The sequence below is a fragment of the Myxocyprinus asiaticus genome, chromosome 33, assembly GCF_019703515.2.
Source record: "Myxocyprinus asiaticus isolate MX2 ecotype Aquarium Trade chromosome 33, UBuf_Myxa_2, whole genome shotgun sequence".
Taxonomy (NCBI): domain Eukaryota; kingdom Metazoa; phylum Chordata; class Actinopteri; order Cypriniformes; family Catostomidae; genus Myxocyprinus; species Myxocyprinus asiaticus.
The window spans coordinates 25,301,267-25,322,406 of NC_059376.1; the positions used below are offsets into that span (position 1 = coordinate 25,301,267).

At 40.3% G+C, this 21,140-nt stretch overlaps 1 protein-coding gene across 3 annotated transcripts in view; it reads left to right on the forward strand.

Annotated features, from left to right (window-relative positions):
* Nucleotides 1–14,120, forward strand: part of LOC127424396 (semaphorin-3B-like) — a 41,156-nt gene extending 27,036 nt beyond the window's left edge. For all 3 annotated transcript variants that reach the window (XM_051669561.1, XM_051669562.1, XM_051669563.1), the window contains exons 5-18: nt 530–649; nt 1,081–1,174; nt 1,276–1,395; nt 1,481–1,623; nt 1,748–1,862; nt 1,973–2,042; nt 2,303–2,447; nt 2,686–2,905; nt 3,012–3,100; nt 8,360–8,401; nt 8,512–8,669; nt 8,814–8,869; nt 10,661–10,800; nt 11,020–14,120. In XM_051669561.1, the coding sequence (XP_051525521.1) occupies nt 530–649; nt 1,081–1,174; nt 1,276–1,395; nt 1,481–1,623; nt 1,748–1,862; nt 1,973–2,042; nt 2,303–2,447; nt 2,686–2,905; nt 3,012–3,100; nt 8,360–8,401; nt 8,512–8,669; nt 8,814–8,869; nt 10,661–10,800; nt 11,020–11,502 (1,995 nt within the window). In that variant the 3' untranslated portion in view covers nt 11,503–14,120. The remainder of the gene's footprint in view (nt 1–529; nt 650–1,080; nt 1,175–1,275; nt 1,396–1,480; nt 1,624–1,747; nt 1,863–1,972; nt 2,043–2,302; nt 2,448–2,685; nt 2,906–3,011; nt 3,101–8,359; nt 8,402–8,511; nt 8,670–8,813; nt 8,870–10,660; nt 10,801–11,019) is intronic.
* The last annotated feature ends 7,020 nt before the right edge of the window (nt 14,121–21,140 follow it).

Sequence of the window (21,140 nt, forward strand, 5' to 3'; positions counted from 1 at the left end):
TGTCTCTAATTTTCACATTCCCCTCTTTCCATCCCTGCATTCCCTCTCTCACCCTGGAATCCGGACGTTCCAACTCCCTCATGTTGTCGTAGCGATTCCTAGCACTCTGGAAAATGTGACATGCTGCAGCGAGCACACTCACAATGGAAGAGAGAGACAGAGAGACTATATGTGTCCATGTGTGTATTTGTCACTCTAACAGTTGGTGTGTCTTTGTTTCTGTGTGTGAAAGAGAGTGTGTGAGAGATTACAGAGAGTTCCGGGATCACAGTGAGCAGTGAAAGGTCAGCAGAAGAGTCAGACTGTCGTCAGGGATACGTAATACACTGACGTTTCATTTTTGTTCCACCCCATAAGAGGTCTCTTAGGAGACGAACCAAAAAAAATCTGTTTGAGTTTTCGTGTCTGTCCTTGGCTCTGGGCTACTGATAGTCACTCCAGATGGTGACAGTCTCTGTGTCTGACAGATGAACTGGTGAAAGTATGTGAAATATGTCCATCATAAAATTTATTTGTATGTGTATTGCAGATGGACTGTGTAAACTATGTAAAAGTGCTACACCACTATAATCGAACTCACTTGTATGCCTGTGGGACTGGGGCATTCCACCCCACCTGTGCTTATGTGGAAGTGGGACAGAAGTTGGAGGTAAAAGTGTGTGTGTGTGTGTGTGTGTGTGTGTGTGTGTTTGTATGGATGCACTTAAATGAGTGTGTGTTAAATGGCCCCAATGCTTTATACATTGCAAACAATTATTTTCTTAATCAGTATGTTTGTCTTATTTTTAGAAAAAATATCTAAACATCTATAAAATAAGATACATTTACTTGAGAACCATTTTTTTTTTTTTCAAGAATAAATCCAAAAAAAATTATGAGGTGTATGCTTAAAACAAGAAAACAAATATGCCACTTAATTAATCTTACACGATTGTGCTTTTCAAGAAAATCCATCTTGTTTTAAAAATGTTTAAATATTTTCTCAGGAAAGAAAAACATAAATGCTGATAAAAAATAAATAAATAAATAAATAAATAATTCACAGCTTAATTTTTTTTCTGTCTCTTCCACTCTCTGTAGGATCATGTGTTTAGAATTAATCCCTCTCTGGTAGAAGATGGAAAAGGAAAGAGTCCATATGACCCACGTCACACATCAGCATCTGTTCTGATTGGTTAGCTCGGCTGTCTGCCACTGTTTAGCTTTATACATCCCTTCTAAAAGAAACTGTTACAACGTGATCAATTAGTAACCCATCTTTATTTCATCACATAGATGATGAGCTTTATGCGGGCGTGGCCACTGATCTGATGGGGCGGGACTTTACAATCTTCCGCAGTATGGGACAAAGACCCTCCATACGAACAGAACAGCACGATTCTCGCTGGCTCAATGGTGTGTGTTTGTGTATGAGAGAGTATCTTAGACAAATTTAGCATGTGTTTATTTTCTATACCTATGACAATGCTGTGTGTTTCAGAGCCGAAGTTCATAGCCGCATTTGGTGTTCCCGAGAGTGAGAATCCTGATGATGATAAAGTCTTCTTCTTCTTCAGAGAAACTGCTGTGGAAGCGCAGGGATTCGGAAAGGTTACCTATGCGCGGATTGGTCAGCTCTGCAGGGTTAGGAGCCAATAATTTATCAGCTGTGCTTTGTAACCTCTTACTAAGCCTAATGGCCACTGACTGGAGTTTGATTATCATTTTGATTTCAATGACTGTGTCTGTCTACTTTCGTTTATAACAGAATGATATGGGAGGACAGCGCAGTCTAGTAAATAAGTGGACAACATTTCTGAAGGCCCGTCTTGTGTGTTCTGTACCAGGCCATGATGGCACTGAAACACACTTTGATGAACTTAGTAAGAACATCATACACACAGACTCATAGACACTCTTCCAAGGGTTAGATTATGCTGAGATAACTGGCAATTGCATTTTATTGCCTTTTGAACTTTGTCCTGACCTTTAGGGGATGTGTTCCTGCTGCAGACCCGTGACAGAAAGAACCCGCTGATCTACACCGTCTTTACCACTTCCAGGTCAGAGTTCATCAGAGGGTGTTTAAGATTTGTTTGATGGATGAAACAGAAGTATTTAAATTTGCTGCATCACAATATTCCATTTAAAACATTTATTAACATTTAGGTTGAATTCAGGTCATTTGGGCCACTTTTGCCATTCATTACAATAACAAAAAGAGCCCCGTTTTCTGGAATTCACCCAATGTGTGTCTATTTCTTCACTGCTGTAGTGTTTCGATGTGTTAACAGTTTATATGTATATTTTTTCTGTCTTACAGTAGTGTATTTCAAGGTTCTGCAGTGTGTCTCTACACCATGAATGACATTCGGCGGGCATTTTTAGGGCCCTTTGCCCATAAAGAGGGACCTAATTACCAGTGGGTTCCATTCCAGGGTAAAGTGCCATACCCACGGCCTGGCATGGTAGGAATAGATCCTCTATTTCCTATAACATACAAAAATAGACGCATCAGTGCCATTTCAAAGCAAAGATTATGTAACATAAAACTATTTCGTGAATGTTACAAACGTAGATTTAGATTTTAAATAATTCTATTTGCTGGCTAAAGGTTTAGACGTGCTGACCTGTGTAGACTGTTTATATCATGTGAACAGTTTGGGATTCAGGATTTTACAGCTATAATCTCTCTCTCTTTCTCAGTGTCCTAGTAAGACCTTTGGTAGTTTTGAGTCCACTAAAGGTTTCCCTGATAACGTGATCCAGTTTGCAAGACATCATCCTTTAATGTTTAATCCAGTCACTCCACTTGGAGGCCGGCCTGTGTTTCTGCGTACCGGAACACAGTACAGCTTCACTCAGATTACTGTAGACCGCGTCAGTGCAGCTGATGGACACTATGATGTCATGTACATTGGCACGGGTAAGGCAGATAGAACTGCTTGTGTGTGTGTGTGTGTGTGTGTGTGTGTGTGTGTGTGTGTTTGGATAAATTAGTTTTGATAACCCCTCTTTGTGTCTCTCTGCAGATGTTGGCTCTGTGCTGAAGGTGATCTCAGTGCCCAAGGGAAGCTGGAGTAACACAGAGCTTCTGCTGGAGGAACTGCAGGTCTTTAAGGTGAGGTCAGCTATATTTTGGAGACAGATTTGACCCCAAAGTTTAGCTGCATCTGATAACACTACCTTTGGAAAAATGTGGGATATCCTTATTTGAATGGAAAATATATTTGTATTATTATTATTATTCTAAAAATTAAAATAGAAAGTTATTTAGGTTAGTTAGGGTTAGGGTTTGTGATAGGGTTATTCTATATAGTTTATAATGTCTTTTATTTAAAGATAGTGATCATATGAAGCCATTTATTATCACATAGTTGTTTGGCTCCTTTTTAAATCATAATGATAACAGAAATCACCCAAATGGCCCTGATCAAAAGTTTACATACCCTTGAATATTTAGCCTTGTTACAGACACACAAGGTTACACACACAGGTTTAAATGGCAATTAAAGGTTAATTTCCCACACCTGTGGCTTTTTAAATTGCAAATAGTGTCTGTGTATAAATAGTCAATGAGTTTATTAGCTCTCACGTGGATGCACTGAGCAGGCTAGATACTGAGCCATGGAGAGCAGAAAAGAACTGTCAAAAGACCTGCGTAACAAGGTAATGGAACTTTATAAATATGGAAAAGGATATAAAAAGATATCCAAAGCCTTGAAAATGCCAGTCAGTACTGTTCAATCACTTATTAAGAAGTGGAAAATTCGGGGATCTCTTGATACCAAGCCAAGGTCAGGTAGACCAAGAAGGATTTCAGCCACAACTGCCAGAAGAATTGTTCGGGATACAAAGAAAAACCCACAGGTAACAGTGGTATGGTGAATGACTGTGAAAGACGGTGTGGTTGTTTCAAGGAGCACAATACAACGATACTTGAACAAAAATGAGCTGCATGGTCGAGTTGCCAGAAAGAAGCCTTTACTGCGCCAATGCCACAAAAAAGCCCGGTTACAATATGCCCGACAACACCTTGACACGCCTCACAGCTTCTGGCACACTGTAATTTGGAGTGACAAGACCAAAATAGAGCTTTATGGTCACAACCATAAGCGCTATGTTTGGAGAGGGGTCAACAAGGCGTATAGTGAAAAGAATACCATCACCACTGTGAAGCATGGTGGTGGCTCACTGATGTTTTAGGGGTGCGTGAGCTATAAAGGCACGGGGAATCTTGTGAAAATTGATGGCAAGATGAATGCAGCATGTTATCAGAAAATACTGGCAGACAATTTGATTTTTTCTGCACGAAAGCTGCGCATGGGACGCTCTTGGACTTTCCAGCATGACAATGACCCTAAGTACAAGGCCAAGTTGACCCTCCAGTGGTTACAGCAGAAAAAGGTGAAGTTTCTAGAGTGGCCATCACAGTCTTCTGACCTTAATATCATCTAGTCACTCTGGGGAGATCTCAAACGTGCGGTTCATGCAAGACGACCAAAGACTTTGCATGACCTGGAGGCATTTTGCCAAGACAAATGGGCAGCTATACCACCTGCAAGAATTTGGGGCCTCATTGACAACTATTACAAAAGACTGCACGCTGTCATTGATGCTAAAGGGGGAGATGTTCCATGAGTACTGATGGTCTCACACCATCATTACTTGGATGCTGCACTGTGTGTATCACTCTGCTTGTGTTCGTGCCGTTCTAAACTAAAGTGTAAGAGCAGTGCAGATGTGTTAAAAGCTACTGTATATGTGTCTCTTTACATGTAATTTTTTGACATTACATATGTTAGCCAGCAGGTGGTGGCAAAAGATCATTTTTGTTTGTAATATGAACCAGTTAGGTGACGTGAAGTCAGCGTCAATCAGTGTTTACATACAACAGCACTACGTGAACGCTTATATTACTACTACACTACTAAAGCTAGGTAATAGCTTTAAACGGCTTTAAACGACAACTTCAGTATTACGGCTCATCACAGCTGAGAGACAAAACAGACTGATTAATAAAACTCAAGGCGCTTACTTCTTACTGGATTTTCCACATTGGAGAGGACATACTGTTTAAAATGGTGGAGAAGATTACGATTTCTATAGTGAATGACTCTTGCGCACCAACTACCGCAAAATTGGGGAGAAATACCCCCGTTTGGACGGCTATTTTTCCACTGAAAAAGCTGATCTTCAGAAAGCTGACAGCATCTCTGCTTGGGAGTGGCAACAGGTGATTACACATGCTCCATCTCTCTCTCTCTCTCTCTCTCTCTTTCACACACTCACATACACACACACACACACATCCATCCTTGTTTCTCCAATAAACTGATACTAGTTCTAAAGTGATGTTTTTAAGATGCTTGGACGCATCATTTGGTTTGAACTAGCAATGGCAGATTCTGATCCGTTGTGTAAGAAAGTAGTTAGTAGTTAGAAAATAAAATGCGTTTTTTATGACGTACTCAGTTTTCCAAATTTTTTTAAATGTACTTGTTCAACTGTTGTATATAAGCAATATCACACGAGCAATCATGCTATATGGCCCTAAATCAGCACTGCTGTGATTATCTATGGCACTCGGCCTGCAGCCTCATTCCTGCGGCCGAATCACAGCAGTGCTGATGTAGGGCCTTATCGCACTCTTGCTCGTGTGATATTGCTTAAATATATATATATAAAGACATCTGTGGTATGTCATCCTTTAGACCAAGTGAAGATGTTTGTGTGGTCAGATTTTGCCTAGAGACAGAAATATACTGGACCACTGTAAAGAATGCATATCGCTCTGTCCCATGTGCAGCTTTAGGACTCTCTGATCACTGTCTGGTTCATCTTCTCCCGACCTACAAGCAGAAACTAAAATCAGCTAGCCTTTATTAAGGGCTGTAAAGAGATGGACCAATGAAGCAGAGCTGGATCTACAAGCCTACTTTGAATGCACTGATTGCAGTGTTTTTGAAGCTGCAGCCACAGACCTGGATGATCTCACAGATACTGTGACATCATATATCAGTTTCTATGAGGATATGTGCAACTCTACAAGGACTTTTTTTTAATCATTCAGTAATGATAAACCATGGTTTTCAGCAAAACTCAAACAGCTTTGTCATGCCAAAAAGGATGCTTACAGAAGTGGGGACAAAATCTTGTACAACCAGGCCAGAAACACACTGACTAAGGAGATTAGATTGGCTAAAAGAAGCTACTCTGAAAAGCTGAAATAACAGTTTTCAGCCAACGATCCTTCATCTGTGTAGAAAGGCCTGAAGGACATCACCAAGTACAAGACACCACCCCATTGCTCTGTAGAGAATCAATAAATGACTGATGACCTCAATGTGTTTTACTGCAGGTTTGAAAATCCCAGTCTTACACCCCTCCCCCGCTCTGATCTTCACTTCACACACCTACTTACACCTCCTGCAACCCCCCTCTTCCCCCTCCTGCTACTCAACCTGCACTTATAGTCTGTGAGGAGGATGTGTGCCGGGACTTCAAGAAACAGAAGACTAGGAAAGCTTCAGGCCCAGACAGTTATTCACCAGACTCAGTCTGAAAGTCTGCACTGACCAACTGGCCCCCACCTTCACACAGATCTTCAATAGATCACTGGAACAGTGTGAAGTTCCCTGCTGCTTCAAATACTCCACCATCATTCCGGTCCCCAAAAAACCCAAAATCACAGGACTTAATGACTACAGACCTGTTGCTTTCACGTCTGTGGTCATGAAGTTATTTGAGAGACTGGTTTTGGCCTACCTGAAGGACATCACTGGACCCCTACTAGACCCCCTTCAGTTTGCTTACTGAGCAAACAGATCTGTGGATGATACTGTCAGCATGGGACTAAATTATATCCTGCAACACCTCGAAAGACCTGGGACTTAAGCAAGGATCCTATTTGTGGACTTCAGTTCAGCCTTAAATACCATCATGCCTGATCTTCTCTCAGCCAAACTGACCCAGTTCTCTGTGCCCACCCCAATCTGTAGGTGGATCATAAGCTTTTTGACAGATATGCAGCAGCTAGTGAGACTGGGGAAACTCACATCCGGGACCCTCACTATTAGCACTGGTGCTCCTCAGGGATGCATTCTCTCTCCACTGCTCTTCTCCCTGTACATGAATGACTGCACTGCAAAGGACCCCTCTGTCAAGCTCCTGAAGTTTGCAGACAACAACACGGTCATCGGCCTCATCCGTGATGGTGACGAGTCTGCATACAGACGGGAGGTTGAACAGCTGGCTGTCTGGTGCGTTCACAACAACCTTGAGCTTAACACGCTCAAAACAGTCGAGATGATAGTGGATTTCAGGAGAAATCCCCCTGGTTTGGTTAAGCCACCAAATCAGACAAAAGAAAAATACAATGGACAGTCAGGACTGCTGAGAGGATTATTGGTCCCCCCTGCCCACCCTCCAAGACCTGTTTGTCTCCACAGTGATTAAACTTGCAGGTAGAATCACTCTGGACCCCACACACCCTGCCCACTCCTTCTTTGAATTATTGCCCTCTGGCTGGCGCTACAGAGCACTGAGGGCCAGGACATCCAGGCATAAGAACAGTTTTTACCCTCAGGCCCTACCTTGCACATATATTACCACTTGCACATGTACATACGCCATTCTATGTTATATGTCTCATTATTTGTATGTCTATTTATACTCTTACCTTGTTTAATATTATGTGTCTCACTGTAATGTTCTGTGTGCACTTGTTTCTCCTATCACCCAAAAAAAATTCCTTGTGTACATGAGAACACTTGGCAATAAAGCTCATTCTGATTCTGATTTGTGATTTTTCCCACTGTACTCCCAGAAATGTTGAATTCTTTCCACTGTGTTGACATGTTGTTGGGCTCCATCCTATGACATTTGTTATCTGGTCTGTTTACGCACATACTCACTCCTCAAAAACCTTCAAGAATGCTGCAAATCTTTTTATGTGGTTTGCTTGACAACATAAGCCATGTTCTCTTGGAGAAATCTGGGTGTGTAAAGCTACTTTCTCTTAATCCCTTAAACGGCGTAAGGAAATTGTCATTCTCAAATGCAGATTTCTGCAAAAACCCTGGAATAAAACCATATTGTTAAGTGCATGTAATCACGGTCATTGTGGTGACTTAATGTCCTCAGTAAATATTCAAACCTGAAATCACCTACAACGTGGGGACCAGCCAACAGTTCCCATGAGGAAAGCTGCTTAATAAACATACTAAAGAATGTCTTTATTAAAATATAAATATGCAGATTTGTATGAAGGTTAGGTTCAGGGATCGGGGTAGGGTTAAGATATATCTAAACTATCATTAGTCAATGGAAAGTCCCATCATTAGTGTAAGACACACTCACATCTCTCTTTTCTCTGCAGGATTCATCATCTATCATTAGCATGCAGATTTCTTCTAAACGGGTGAGAATGAATCTATTTTCTTTAAAGTTGTTTTCAACAAAACTACAGAAGTATATGAAAGAAGCAAATTACTAAATCATGTGATTTTCTCCCTCTCTCTAACTCTACAGCAACAGCTGTATGTTGGCTCAGATACAGGTGTTGTCCAGGTGCCCCTGCACCGCTGCAGTATGTACGGTAAAGCGTGTGCCGAGTGCTGCCTGGCTCGAGATCCCTACTGTGCCTGGGATGGACACACATGCACACGCTACCTGCCAAACACAAAAAGGTATACTAGCTTCAGTCACACTTGGCATTACATGGTTTTATTCATGCATGATGTATTTCACAGGCAAACTTGAACATAAATTATTTTTATTATTCTTACCATAACATTTGTTTTTGCACTCTGTGTATTTGTGTGTGTTTGTAGAAGGTTCCGGCGTCAGGATGTGAGGAATGGTGATCCTAATGCACTCTGCTCAGGAGGTAATACTGCAACACCGCTGTCAACCTCTAGAAGGAAATCCTATTCTCCTATTCTCCTATTCCGTCTTTATATACTGATACATGTCAAATCAAGTAATTTTTATTCATATAGCACTTTTCACAACACACATAATTTCAAAGCAGCTTTGCAGAAAATCATGCATTAACAAAAAATGAAGCTGTAATATCTATAAAGTCTTAGAGTGATCATTGTGTAGTTTGATTAAATATGATTGTAAATTGTGTATATAAATTACATAATTAAATAATAAGGGGGCCTGGGTAGCTCAGCGAATATTGACGCTGACTACCACCCCTGGAGTCACAAGTTCGAATCCAGGGTGTGCTGAGTGACTCCAGCCAGGACTCCTAAGCAACCAAATTGGCCCAGTTGTTAGGGAGGGTGGAGTCACATGGGGTAACTTCCTCGTGGTTGCGATTAGTGTTCTCGCTCTCAACGGGGCGCGTGGTAAGTTGTGCGTGGATCGCGGAGAGTAGCATGAGCCTCCACATGCGGAGTCCCGCAGTGTCATGCACAACGAGTCACGTGATAAGATGCACGGATTGATGGTCTTAGAAACGGAGGCAACCGAGACTTGTCCTCCGCCACCCGGACTGAGGTGAGTAACCGCGCCACCACAAGGACCTACTAAAAGTAGTTGTAATTGGGCATTCCAAATTGGGAGAAAAGGTTATAAAAATAAAATAAAATAAATAAAATAATAATAATAATAATAATAATTAAATAATAATTTTATTTAGAACCCCTGTAAGCAAGCTGAAGGCGACTGTGGCAAGGAACACAAAAATCCATAAGATGTTGGTTAATGTAAATGTAAACATGTAAATTATTGGTAGGCTAATTCCAACAACAACACACACACACACACAAATATGTCTGAGGACATGTGCAGTTATAATCAAGCTACAGCAGGTTTTTGCATCGTCAAGCTACAGTCTTCATTTGTCTGTCAAAGTATACATAAACCAATGCATAATGGAATATTTGAAGGAAGGACATCAGCTAAGGAACTGTTAAATACACTTTGCATGTCACCTCTGTCTTTCGGAGCATGTGCGCAACGCCAAGGCCAATTGTGGTCTGATTAACATGTATACATGCTAGACGAAGCCGAGCAACAGTTGTATAATCTAAGTCTGTTAGTCCAAATTGGACTGTTAATTTACAATTTAAAATGACAAATTAGTGATTATTTTTGCTATTTGCACAGACATTACACAATTGCACAGTGCCTTAAAGGCGCAGTCAGTATTTTTTTTCCCCATTAAAAAAGTTTTACTCCTAAAGAAAGTAGTTGTATTTGAAACATATGTATAAAATTATGAGCAGTCATATGAGATGAGGACTCCAGTCATGTCAGTAACCTTATAAAAGCTGTTTTATTCTACATGGGGGAGGGGGTGCCCTCATGGGGGCTGCTATGTTAGAATCACATGACCAGCTGAATACTACTCACTTAATCTCAGTAACCGCCTTGTTATTGGACACTTTCACTCTTGGATTAAATTAAGCATGGCTGACTGTGAAAAGTTAATTTCTACTATGGCATCTATAACTGATTTTGAATGATGCTGCATCCGCACCACTTGGTGTCACTGTGAGTCCAAGATGACACGAGCAAAATGTTACTGAGTACACCTTTAAAGGAACAAGAAATCTTGATTTTTAATCTGAACTATTAGATTGTCTAAATGTTTTATTATGGAAGAGGAATTACTCTTCACGTGTAACAAATTATTTTTTAACAATGTTCTCCATGTGTTCTGCAGACCATCAGAAACAGCGTGTCCTAGAGAAGAAGTTATATGCTGTAGATGGAAGCAGCTCTTTCCTGGAATGTGTACCCAAATCACTATTGGCCGAGATAACATGGACCTATCAGAGGCATTCTGAAAACCCTCAGGAGGAGGTGAGAGAGATTAGACAGAGATAGAGAACAGGGAGAGAGAGGTGGGCTGGTGCAGGTTTGTGTGGTAATTATGAGAAAGATGGAGGATGGAGACAGCATTGATAAGGAATGATTATGTCTTTGTTTATATTAATGAGTTCATTCTCTCCCTTATCAGTGCAATCACTACTGATACTTGATGCATTCATTGTGTCTTTGTGTATGTGTTTGTGTTTATAGGTTCATCTGGATGACCGTGTTTTGCAGACAGAACGAGGCCTGTTGTTAAGACGTGTTGTGCGTAGAGACAGCGGTGTGTATCAGTGTCACGCAATGGAACATGGATTCACCCAAACCCTCCTTGCGATCACACTGGAGATTTTGCCTTCGACTGGCCCCGCCCCTTCCGCTCCTAACCCTCGCAGGCCCACACACACCCACGGGCAGCCCACCAATCAAAAACTGTGGTACAGGGACTTTATGCAGTTGGTGGATCACCCAAACTTGAGCACGGTTGATCAGATCTGCGAACAAGTTTGGTCACGTAAGCACAGCCAATCAGGAAAGAACGCTCCTAATCCAACCACTGAGCCCCCAGATCTTGATCCACTGCACTCGAATCATAAAAAGTGGAAGCACCTGAAGGAAGTGAGAAAGGGGCGAAATCGCAGAACACATGATGGAAGACCTGCCCCAAGAGCCCCTCGGAGTGCAGGAGAGTAGCAAGGGATGAGAGATTGAGTGAAAGAGAGACTGAGAGACACAGAGAAAGCAAAAACGAGAGATCACTGGATGTGGACAGATTTTCACACAGCATCTCATTCAGTGACTGGTTTTTCGCACCTGTTCTGCTTTTTATTACCCCCTCTGACATCATTCTGCTCCCGAAGCCACTGCTTGTTATCATTCTCGATATATTCCCCTCATTTCTAGTCTAAAGACCCAATCTTGTGCCCCTACGACCACAATCCCACTCGTGCCTCTGCCTATAGCCCCATCAGTTACCTTGTCAGTTTGCCGCAGTCTACTCCTGATGATTCCCCTCAAGTTCATCTAAATACTAACACAGAAGACAGCGGATAACACTCCTGAATTCCGGGGGAAATAAATCCCTTTGGATTATAACTGGAAGAACTATAACTGGAAAATGAAGACACAAACACATGCATGCGCTGCCTAAATTGGTAAACACAGTCTGTTGTAATTGCACATTCTGTAAATTTGTGCATACTTTGTTTTTATCTGGCTGTTTGTGCAACGTGTGATCGACTAGATTCCTCTCTCACTTTGGCCCTGAAGCAGAGACCACACAGACCTCTGACTCACCAGCACCGGATAAACATCTTTTTTCACACTCATGAAAACTTTCATCCTTAAAAAGCAAAACAGAAAGAAAAAAAAAAGCAAGAAGAAGAAACAGCAAAACATGCATTTGTGAACTGGTAGAGTTGTAAATATGAGTGTTTTTAATTGAATGTTTTTCATTCCATAGTTATTATATACCTTAAAAACATTAAGAGGTCAGTGAGCTTTACATTTCTGTCAAAGTGAATTTTAATTTTAATTCCATTTTATTGTATAGTTATGTTTCAGGTGGTTTCTTTTATTCCTGATGATATGTTATATGAGACTGATATGGACAAAGAATTCATGTACAGGGGCATTATGGGTAACATGGTCTGAGACCAAAGGAGGAAATCTACAGAGAAACAATTTTAGAAGCTTTCAGGTCTAAACTCTACAGTGCTGTTCTCAAAAACTGCAAAATAGTGGTGTATTTGTATGTATCACAGCTTTTTATTCAGCTCTATCATGTTCAAATAAATTAATATAATTCTATAGATATATTCTGTTTTAAACAAATGACTATTCTATAACAGCCCATCTTATATATTGACTTATTTATATTAGATCATCGCTAACTTGTCCCTTGTTCATTAAACATCTCCACTTTCATACCTCTCAATATGACCATTTTTAATATTTAACATATAATAACTCATTTTATGTGTCTAGGCTAACCAATGGTCCATTTAATTTTTTTGTTTTTATTGATAAAAAAAAACACCAAAACAAAAAAACAGTGTTGAATTTTTTACTAAGGACATGTTTTCAAAAATAATTTGATGCCAACTTATTATTTTATTTTCCAGTTGCAAATGGGGTGCAACTTTCGGAAGTGAATCCGAAAGTCCAAAAATGAAATTCTACCAATTTACTGTGGTTACCACGCTCTACAGCCAATTCCATAGTTACTACATTCATTTCTAAACCATTAAAACTCCGGTAACTTGGTGTTAGCTACCATTGTCATCAAAAACTAAAATAATAATAATAATAATTATAGAAAAATTCATAAAGATTTTAAACTGTTTAAAGTGATCATATATTAATTTATCATGATTTTACAGTAGTAGCAATACCTGTAGTAATCATGGCGTTTTATATGTCACTTTAATTACCATGGTAATTTTTTGGGATTGACCACTGAAGGCGCATGGCACAGGGAGAGGTCACGTGTAAACTGGTTTGGTGGTTCTCTTGAGCTTTGTGAAGGGCGCCCTCGTCTGGTGATTGTGGGTATTTGTTGTTTCTGCCGTGTTGAAAACAGAAAAATTCGGCACTGTAAAATAATCAATTTTGATGCATTTTTTAAGCAGATTTAATCTTTTTTAAACAAGAAGAATGCTTTGAAAGGAACTGGTCGATTATCATGTGGTAGTATTTATATCTGTTTAAGTTGTACTTATGGTTATACAATTTTTTTTTATTTATTTATTTTTTATTCCATTTTTTGCATGGCGTCTTGATGAGCGTTCTTTTTTATTGAGAAAAACATGTTTTTAAACTGTCCTACGAGTTTATCTGGTGTTTTCATGGTATATTTATAAGACTCGATAAGCTAATGTGTTGTGGTGGTTTGTGCCCAACTGACCTACATGTGTAATGTCCATTTTGATAGAGGAGAATATGATCATGCTTGTGTGTATATTTTGAAATTCTTTCCCTACTTTTCCCTACCTAACCTGACACTCCATTTGAAAGTCACTTTTTGCCAAATAGTTTTTTTTTCTCTGAAGACTAATTCAAAAGACTTTCCATATAGCATTTCCAACTCATCTGGTGTGTAAGTGTAAGTGTCTCTTTGTGAGAGACTGTGTGTGTTTGTGAGCGACTCAGTGTGTCATCAAATATTAGGACTTCATTTTGTGGACAGGTCAAAGGTTATAGGCCAAAGTTGACGTGAACACTGTATTAACTCCCTGAGTTTTTTCTCTGTGGATTGTTGCATCAGACTGTAATTGATTAACACAATAAAACATTCAGTTACTTCAAAATAATGCTACAGTAATGACTCTTCACTCCGTTTTATTTGTGATTAATAGGCCGTGTGTGAGATTAGCAATTTGTGATTTGCTCTGTTTGCAGTAGTGCAAGCTCACCACTCGAGTATGCTTTTGTGCAGGCTTTAAAGTGGGCAGTTTAGTTGGTTACAGTGAATATATCTTATATATCTTTATTATTGATCAGTTTTGTCAATTTATGTATCTGTTGAACATCCACCATTATTGCCCAATAGAAAAGATACAGTTCACTTAACACAAGATATACCTTTATATCAACATTAGATTGTAATCGTAAATAAATTAAAATTATGGAGCTATTTTTATTTACTGTTATAAATGTAACATCTGCCTTTGTGAACTTTTAGTTCAATTGTATCCAACTTGATCAAGTTATAAATTTAACTGCCAAGGGTAATAACTGTTGACATGTCAAAGAAGTTTTAGGCTAACATTTGGTCAACTCCTCACTGGTGTAATAGCCATGCGTATTTTTGCTTTAATAAAGTGACACAACCATTTATTTTTTCAGTGTTCTGCCTACATTATACCAACATTTTAATTCACACATTCTTTTAACACATTAACTTTCACTTATTTCCTATCAACTTTTAAACAAGTTTGATTACATTTCCCCTGTGTTCTGTCACAAACACTGTGACAGCTGTAATGATGCTAATTAGGTTTAATTAACCCTCCATTAGGCACTTTTACCTAATGCTCTCATCAGAGGTGTTGACTTAAGAAAACAGGGTCTCAGTGTCAACAGACCTTCTCTTTCTCACCTCTGTCGTTTCTTCGCCTATGGTTTCTTGCACTCACAACAATTCTTTAATTTTTTCCTTTTCCCTTTAAAAATATATCCATGGCAACTATAATATGACTCAAAAACTACCCTTTGCTTCTGAAGAAGTGTGCCCCCCAGCTGTGTTTTTATTACAATGACAGCTTGATCCAAAAGCAATGTACTAGCCAAGAATCAAACATGGGTAAACTGCATGGTAGGCAGCCATGCTCACCACTATGCCACCAACACTGGCCAAGCTTAAATGAAATCTTAAACATGGAGTGAGTCTTTATGGTAAGTTGCTGTCCTACTTGTGTATTCCATAGATTATCCTTGTTATGGTTACCCATTTATTTTATTTTATTTATTTTTTTATTACAAAGTTAAGCAGCTCTTGTGTTAGCAGAGGCCCCTAAAATAAAGAAAACTAAAATAGAGATTTGTTTTTTATATATAAAAGGGTGACTACAGTAACCATAGTATCTACTGTAGTAACACCATGGTTAGTACATCAGAACTATATAGTTTCCACCAAAACACATGGTTACTACAGTATTACTACAGTAAAACCATGGTTAATTTTATCCAGATCAAATCCTTCTCTCAACTCCCCGACCTTTACTCTGACCAAACCATTGCAAGGAATCTCTTTTATTTATTACTATAAGTATTATTATAGGAAATATTAAGAGTAGAGGCATGGGAAAAGGTATGTCAAGGGGTGAGATTCAAACCCAGATCTCCAGCGTGACAACACATACACATACTGTCGTTACACCCAGAGCTACAGTTGCACATGGAGGTTACAGTTTGTCTAGTTATTTGTTTTTTAATTTTATTTTATTTTATGATGACAGTGGTGGCAATTGTAGTAACTGTTACTTAAACTGCAGCTCTGTTTACTATGTAAGAGTACTCCCTCTCTCTGTCTCTCTCAGACCAAACCATGCAGAGTGGGAGAGTTTCTGAGAGGAGGCTGAAAAAACAAACAATGATATTGGAGGACAGGAGGCAAGATGAACAGAAAAAGATGAGTTTGTTCAAGTGGCAAAGAAAAACACATCCACCCAAACAATGAAAATGAGTTAATTAAGAGTTAATTAAGCTTTAGAAAATATTATATTTGAGGATCTAATTACACGGACTGTGGGAATCAGGCCAAAGAGAGAGAGAGTGTGTGTGTGTGTGTGTGTGTGTGTGTGAGAGAGAGAGAGAGAGAGAGAGAGAGAGAGAGAGAGAGAGAGAATGTTTGACAATGTGTGTAAGGATTTAAATGTGTACTAAATTGCCTGTAATGAGGCCCATTGACAATATGACTGCAGAAGAACAGGTGATGTTCCCCTTCTGTTTTTCCATTCATGCACTGGCAGCCTGTGTCCACTGTTAGCCTTAAAATTTCAGTGTGAGAGTGAATATTTATTTCTACACAGCTTTGCTCATGGGTCCAGCGGTATGTTTGCATGGAAACAGGTTATATTTGACTGGACCTTGAGGGTATGTGTACATGTTTCTAAACAGGAAGTGGGTCATTCATTAGTGTGCTTCAGTTAAACAGCTGCTACGTCTCACTGTTTACTACACATACTACACTACACAGAAACACATTGCCGCAGTTGTTGAATATTTTAGGTTTAGGGATTATATACACTTCTTGCAATTATTTGAATGAACAGGAATTTGAAACTTGGTTTTGATTTCACAAATACATTCCAAGTTTTGTTGAATGGACCAGAATACAAAACATGGAATCTCTTGGAACAGTGCATGGATAGCAATTCTGAAATATGTACAAATACCCTCTGTACCAGTGGGGGCACTTATTAGCACTGCTGTTTAGGGGGGGGGACTCTGGACTCTCTGGGCTCAGCTAATGTCACAGGGAACCTTCTTTGACTCCCTGTCTGACTTTGGAGCTCCCTTCCCTGGGTAAGGTCCGTGAGAGTTCTCCCTGGATTACTTGAGCATAAATTCTCCCAAAGTCTATCCGAAATTTCAAAAAGTCTACCCTGATGATTGCAAAAAGTCTCTACAAAATTCCAAATGTCAAGTCTATCCAAATATAATCCCCTATAATTCCAAGAAGTTTATCCAAAATCTACCATTCAAAAGTTTAGGGTCACTTACTCATTCTTTCTTTTATTTTATTTTATTTTATTTTTTCACATTTTAGAATAATAGTAAAGTCATCACAACTATGGAATAATAGAAATGGAAATATGGGAATTATATTGTGACTAAAAAAATCCAAAATAAATCAAAACTATTTTATATTTTAGCATCTTCAAAGTGGCCACACTTTGCCTAGATTTTGCAGAAATGTACTCTTGGCATTTTCTCAACCAACTCCTTGAGGTATCACCCTGGGATGCTTTTTAAACAGTACTGAAGGAGTTCCCATCTATATGCTGGGCACTTAGTGGCTGCTTTTCTTAATAAAAAAAAGTCATCCATTTCAAATCTTTTTTTATTTTTTTTAATAAAATTTTAGTTTTGAAATTAAATAAATTAATATGTTGGCACAATTATATTTTTGTCTACAAAACTAATTTCAAACATTTAAGCATACGCCTTCAGATCAAAAGGTTTTTAAGATCATGAGAAACATTTCAGGCAAGTGACCCCAAACTTTTGAACGGTAGTGTATGTCAGTCACAATGAGTACATTCCAAAATTACTATACGCTACAAAAAGTATATTCGAGAGGCTAGTGGACCAACAGCACCCAGGTAAAAGGTGGGATTGCTTAAAAAATGAAAAAAATTTATGATTTTTCCTGCACTGACTATTGGTCATGCGTGAACAAAACTTGTGTCAGAGTCCTAGATCGCCAATGGTGCCAGCCTACATGGTAAAGAGAGCTCCAAAGTTAGGGGAGTCAGTCTGACCCACCTGGGAACATACTTTGTGTAAAAACGGTTATGCTTCTAGGAAGATTTCTCAGTTCCCCCCTGACTTAAGATGGACTACACTCATGTTAATTCCAAAAAATTGACTTTTTGGAATTAAGGGATTGGGAAATACTTTTTGGAATTATGGGAACTTCATGGAATTCACACTAGTATTCACACTTTTTTTATTTACTGATATACAGGTGGAAATGTATAATTTAGAACACAGCATTACCTGGAAGTGACACATTTAGATTTTTGTGATTTACTTACATTTGTGTGTGTGTGTGTGTGTGTGTGTGTGTGTGTGTGTGTGTGTGTGTGTGTGTATATGGAATTGCAACTTGGAATTACAGATAATTTTATTTATTTTTTGTAATCCACACTATTGCCTCCCAGCAATTATTCTCAGCCACTGGGGGTGCAATGTTCCCTTTTGTAGGAACTTGAGCTGCGTAATCACATTGGGATACGCCCTGAGTGTCACGTGGTCTGAAGCCCTTGTACAGTCATGCCAATTTATTGGCTGGTGGTGCTTAAAGGTCGCCCCTAGAGAGCTACATCACGGGCTCCATAAAAGCTCTCGCTTTGGTGCCATCGAGTCAGATTTTCTGTTCTTCAGTGCACAATCTCGTCTGGACCATGTTGTACCTACGACTCACGTCGAAGCGAGGATCATTATTATTCTCCCTTTTGAGTGGCAACACAGGATGTAATTTAAGAAGTGCCACGTTGGAGGGTTCGGACTGCACACAGTGCGATTTAATGAATATCAGGATATCAGGAAATGTCCGTGAAAGGTTTTCCTCCTTTGGAAATTCGGTCAAGCCGTGGACTGGTGCAGGCCACGTGTCTGCCAGCACCACACAGCCATGTGACTCATGGGATGCAAGCATGGACGCCGAGGAAATGGGAGCTGAGCAGCAGGCTGACCTTCGGTTTTCTCTGTCACTCTCCCCGGATTTGGCTAGATGTTCTCCCGTGGAGTTTACATGTGGGCATTTGCATCCTAGCCCTGAAGCCTGCACAGCAGTTTCCTTCTATGATGAGGATGAGGATGCTATGTCTATGGCGGCATCAGATTCCAAGGATCTTGCAGGCAGCCAGGCCAAAGCCTTGACTCTTAGTGGTCAGATTTCCAGAGCTTTGGTAACTTATATGGAGTTGCTGGAGGTTATTACATGTGCAGTGGAAAAATTGCACCTGGATTGGCCAGATGAAGCGCAGTCGGAGGATCATAAATCGATCATGGATGACTGTTTTTTAGCTGGCCAATGCGCAGCTACACATCATAGGATGCTTCCTTTTCCCCCAGACCTATATCGTGAGATTTCAAAGTCCTGGGATCAACCTTACTCGGCAAGGATCACGAATCAATCAGCCTGAGAATTTTCTAATGTGTTTCGAGCTTCCGACCACTGATATATTTCAGCCCCGGCAATCGAAGAGATGCTGGCTGCCAGTCCTTCTCCTTCTTCGGCGACCACATGGAAATCGAGGCCTACTCTTCCCTCGATGCCGTGCAGAGTTACATCGTCCTTGTTGAACAAGGCCTACCAGGAACGGCATCTGTGGCTTATGCTCAGACATATGTGACAAGGAAAAGGCCTTTCTAATGAACGCCCCTGTGTCACAATCCGGACTGTTCAATGATGCAGTCCAGTCGGTGGTGGAAAATACAGCCCAGTGAAACAGCAGACTGCCTTGTTCCAGCAGATGCTTCCTCATAGAGAGAGAGAAAAGCCAGCTGCAGCTCCGGTACGTTCATGTTCTGTATATTCGCAACATCCCACCAGAGAGACGCATAAGGCGACGGACACAAGTTTTGCATTCCCTCAGTAGGATTGGGGTCCTCGTTCAGTCCCGCCATCACGGGCACTTCTGCGTAGGCATTTGGATGTTGGACCGGTCCCTTTTAAGTGGCTGGCAGGACACCAGAAGTGAGCCTGACTGACTTGCAGTGAAACAAAGGGTTAAGCCCCCATTCGGTGAACGAAATCAGACCATACAAATGTAACCATGTCGTTCCTGCTTGCCCTTCGGACAACATCCGGTTCAGCTCGCTGTTTTCACACCTCAAACACCCGACAGTCAGAATATAGTTCAGTTTCCCCCCATAGCTTGCGCTGGGGAGCGAACAATAAAAAAAAACACATTCTGAATTCAGCCACTGTCTCCATGACCAAAGGTCTCGAGACATGCATAAAACAATTCATCAGAATTCAGAATTCTTGTTCATCAAGCACACACAATGAACATAAGCACCACACATGGTAACCCCATAAAGAATGCTGGGGCCGTTGTGGCGAACCAGTTTTCTCAAATAAACATTACCCTCCCCAATGTTTGTAAATTTTTCCCCATTCAAAATACCAGGAAAAAGGTTTATTCTGTTAGCATCCCTGCTGTAGATACATTCCAGGATGCTCATCTTTTATGCCTAGATACAATAAAGGCAAAACCATTATCAAATTACCTTCAGCCAGCCACAGTATTGGAGGAGCAAAGGCTTCCTTCCGCTGTGCCACTGATTCTGGGACAGCCTCCAAAAGTAAGCCAAGCATGGCATCTAGTGGTTACAGCTCACGCTGCAGGCAAGAGCCATGCATTAATCCATCTGTCTGCCCGTCTGTCGGCTTGGCAGCAGCTGAAGGGCATTTCAAACTGGGTACTTCAAATGACAAAGCATGGTTATGTAATTAAATTCAGGTGAACTCTGCCGGTGTTCAGAGGGGTTGTTCCAACAGATGTTTCTGTTTGGGAAGTCACGTTTTTGATTTGGAAATTTGTTCTCTCTTAGAAAAAGGGGCAACAGAGAAGATTCCCCCTTCTCAGAGAGAATGCGGTTTTTACAGCCATTATTTTCTGGTCCCGAAAAAAGATGGCGGCTTGTGTCCCATATTTGAGATGTTTGAATTCCACTCTGATGAAATGTCAATTCAGAATGCTGACGCAGAAGCAAATAATGTTACAAGATTAGCCGGGGGACTGGTTTATGACAATAGATTTTAAAGATGCTTATTTCCAAATTCAGACTGCACCGAAGCACAGCTGATTTCTCAGATTCGCTTTCAAGGACAAGCGTATCAGTTTTGCGCCCTTCCGTTTGGACTTGCACTGGCACCATGCACTTTCATAAAATGGCTGGATGCAGCTTTGATGCCCTTGAGGCTTCAGGGCATCCATGTTTTGAATTATCTCGATGATTGGTTGGTGCTAGCCCACTCGGAAACTTTGGCTGCCCAACACTGTAATGTCATTCTCTGCCATTTGAGCAATCTAGGGCTGTGTGTAAACCTAGACAAGAGTGTCCTGTTTCCAAGACAATAGACACTGTTTCTA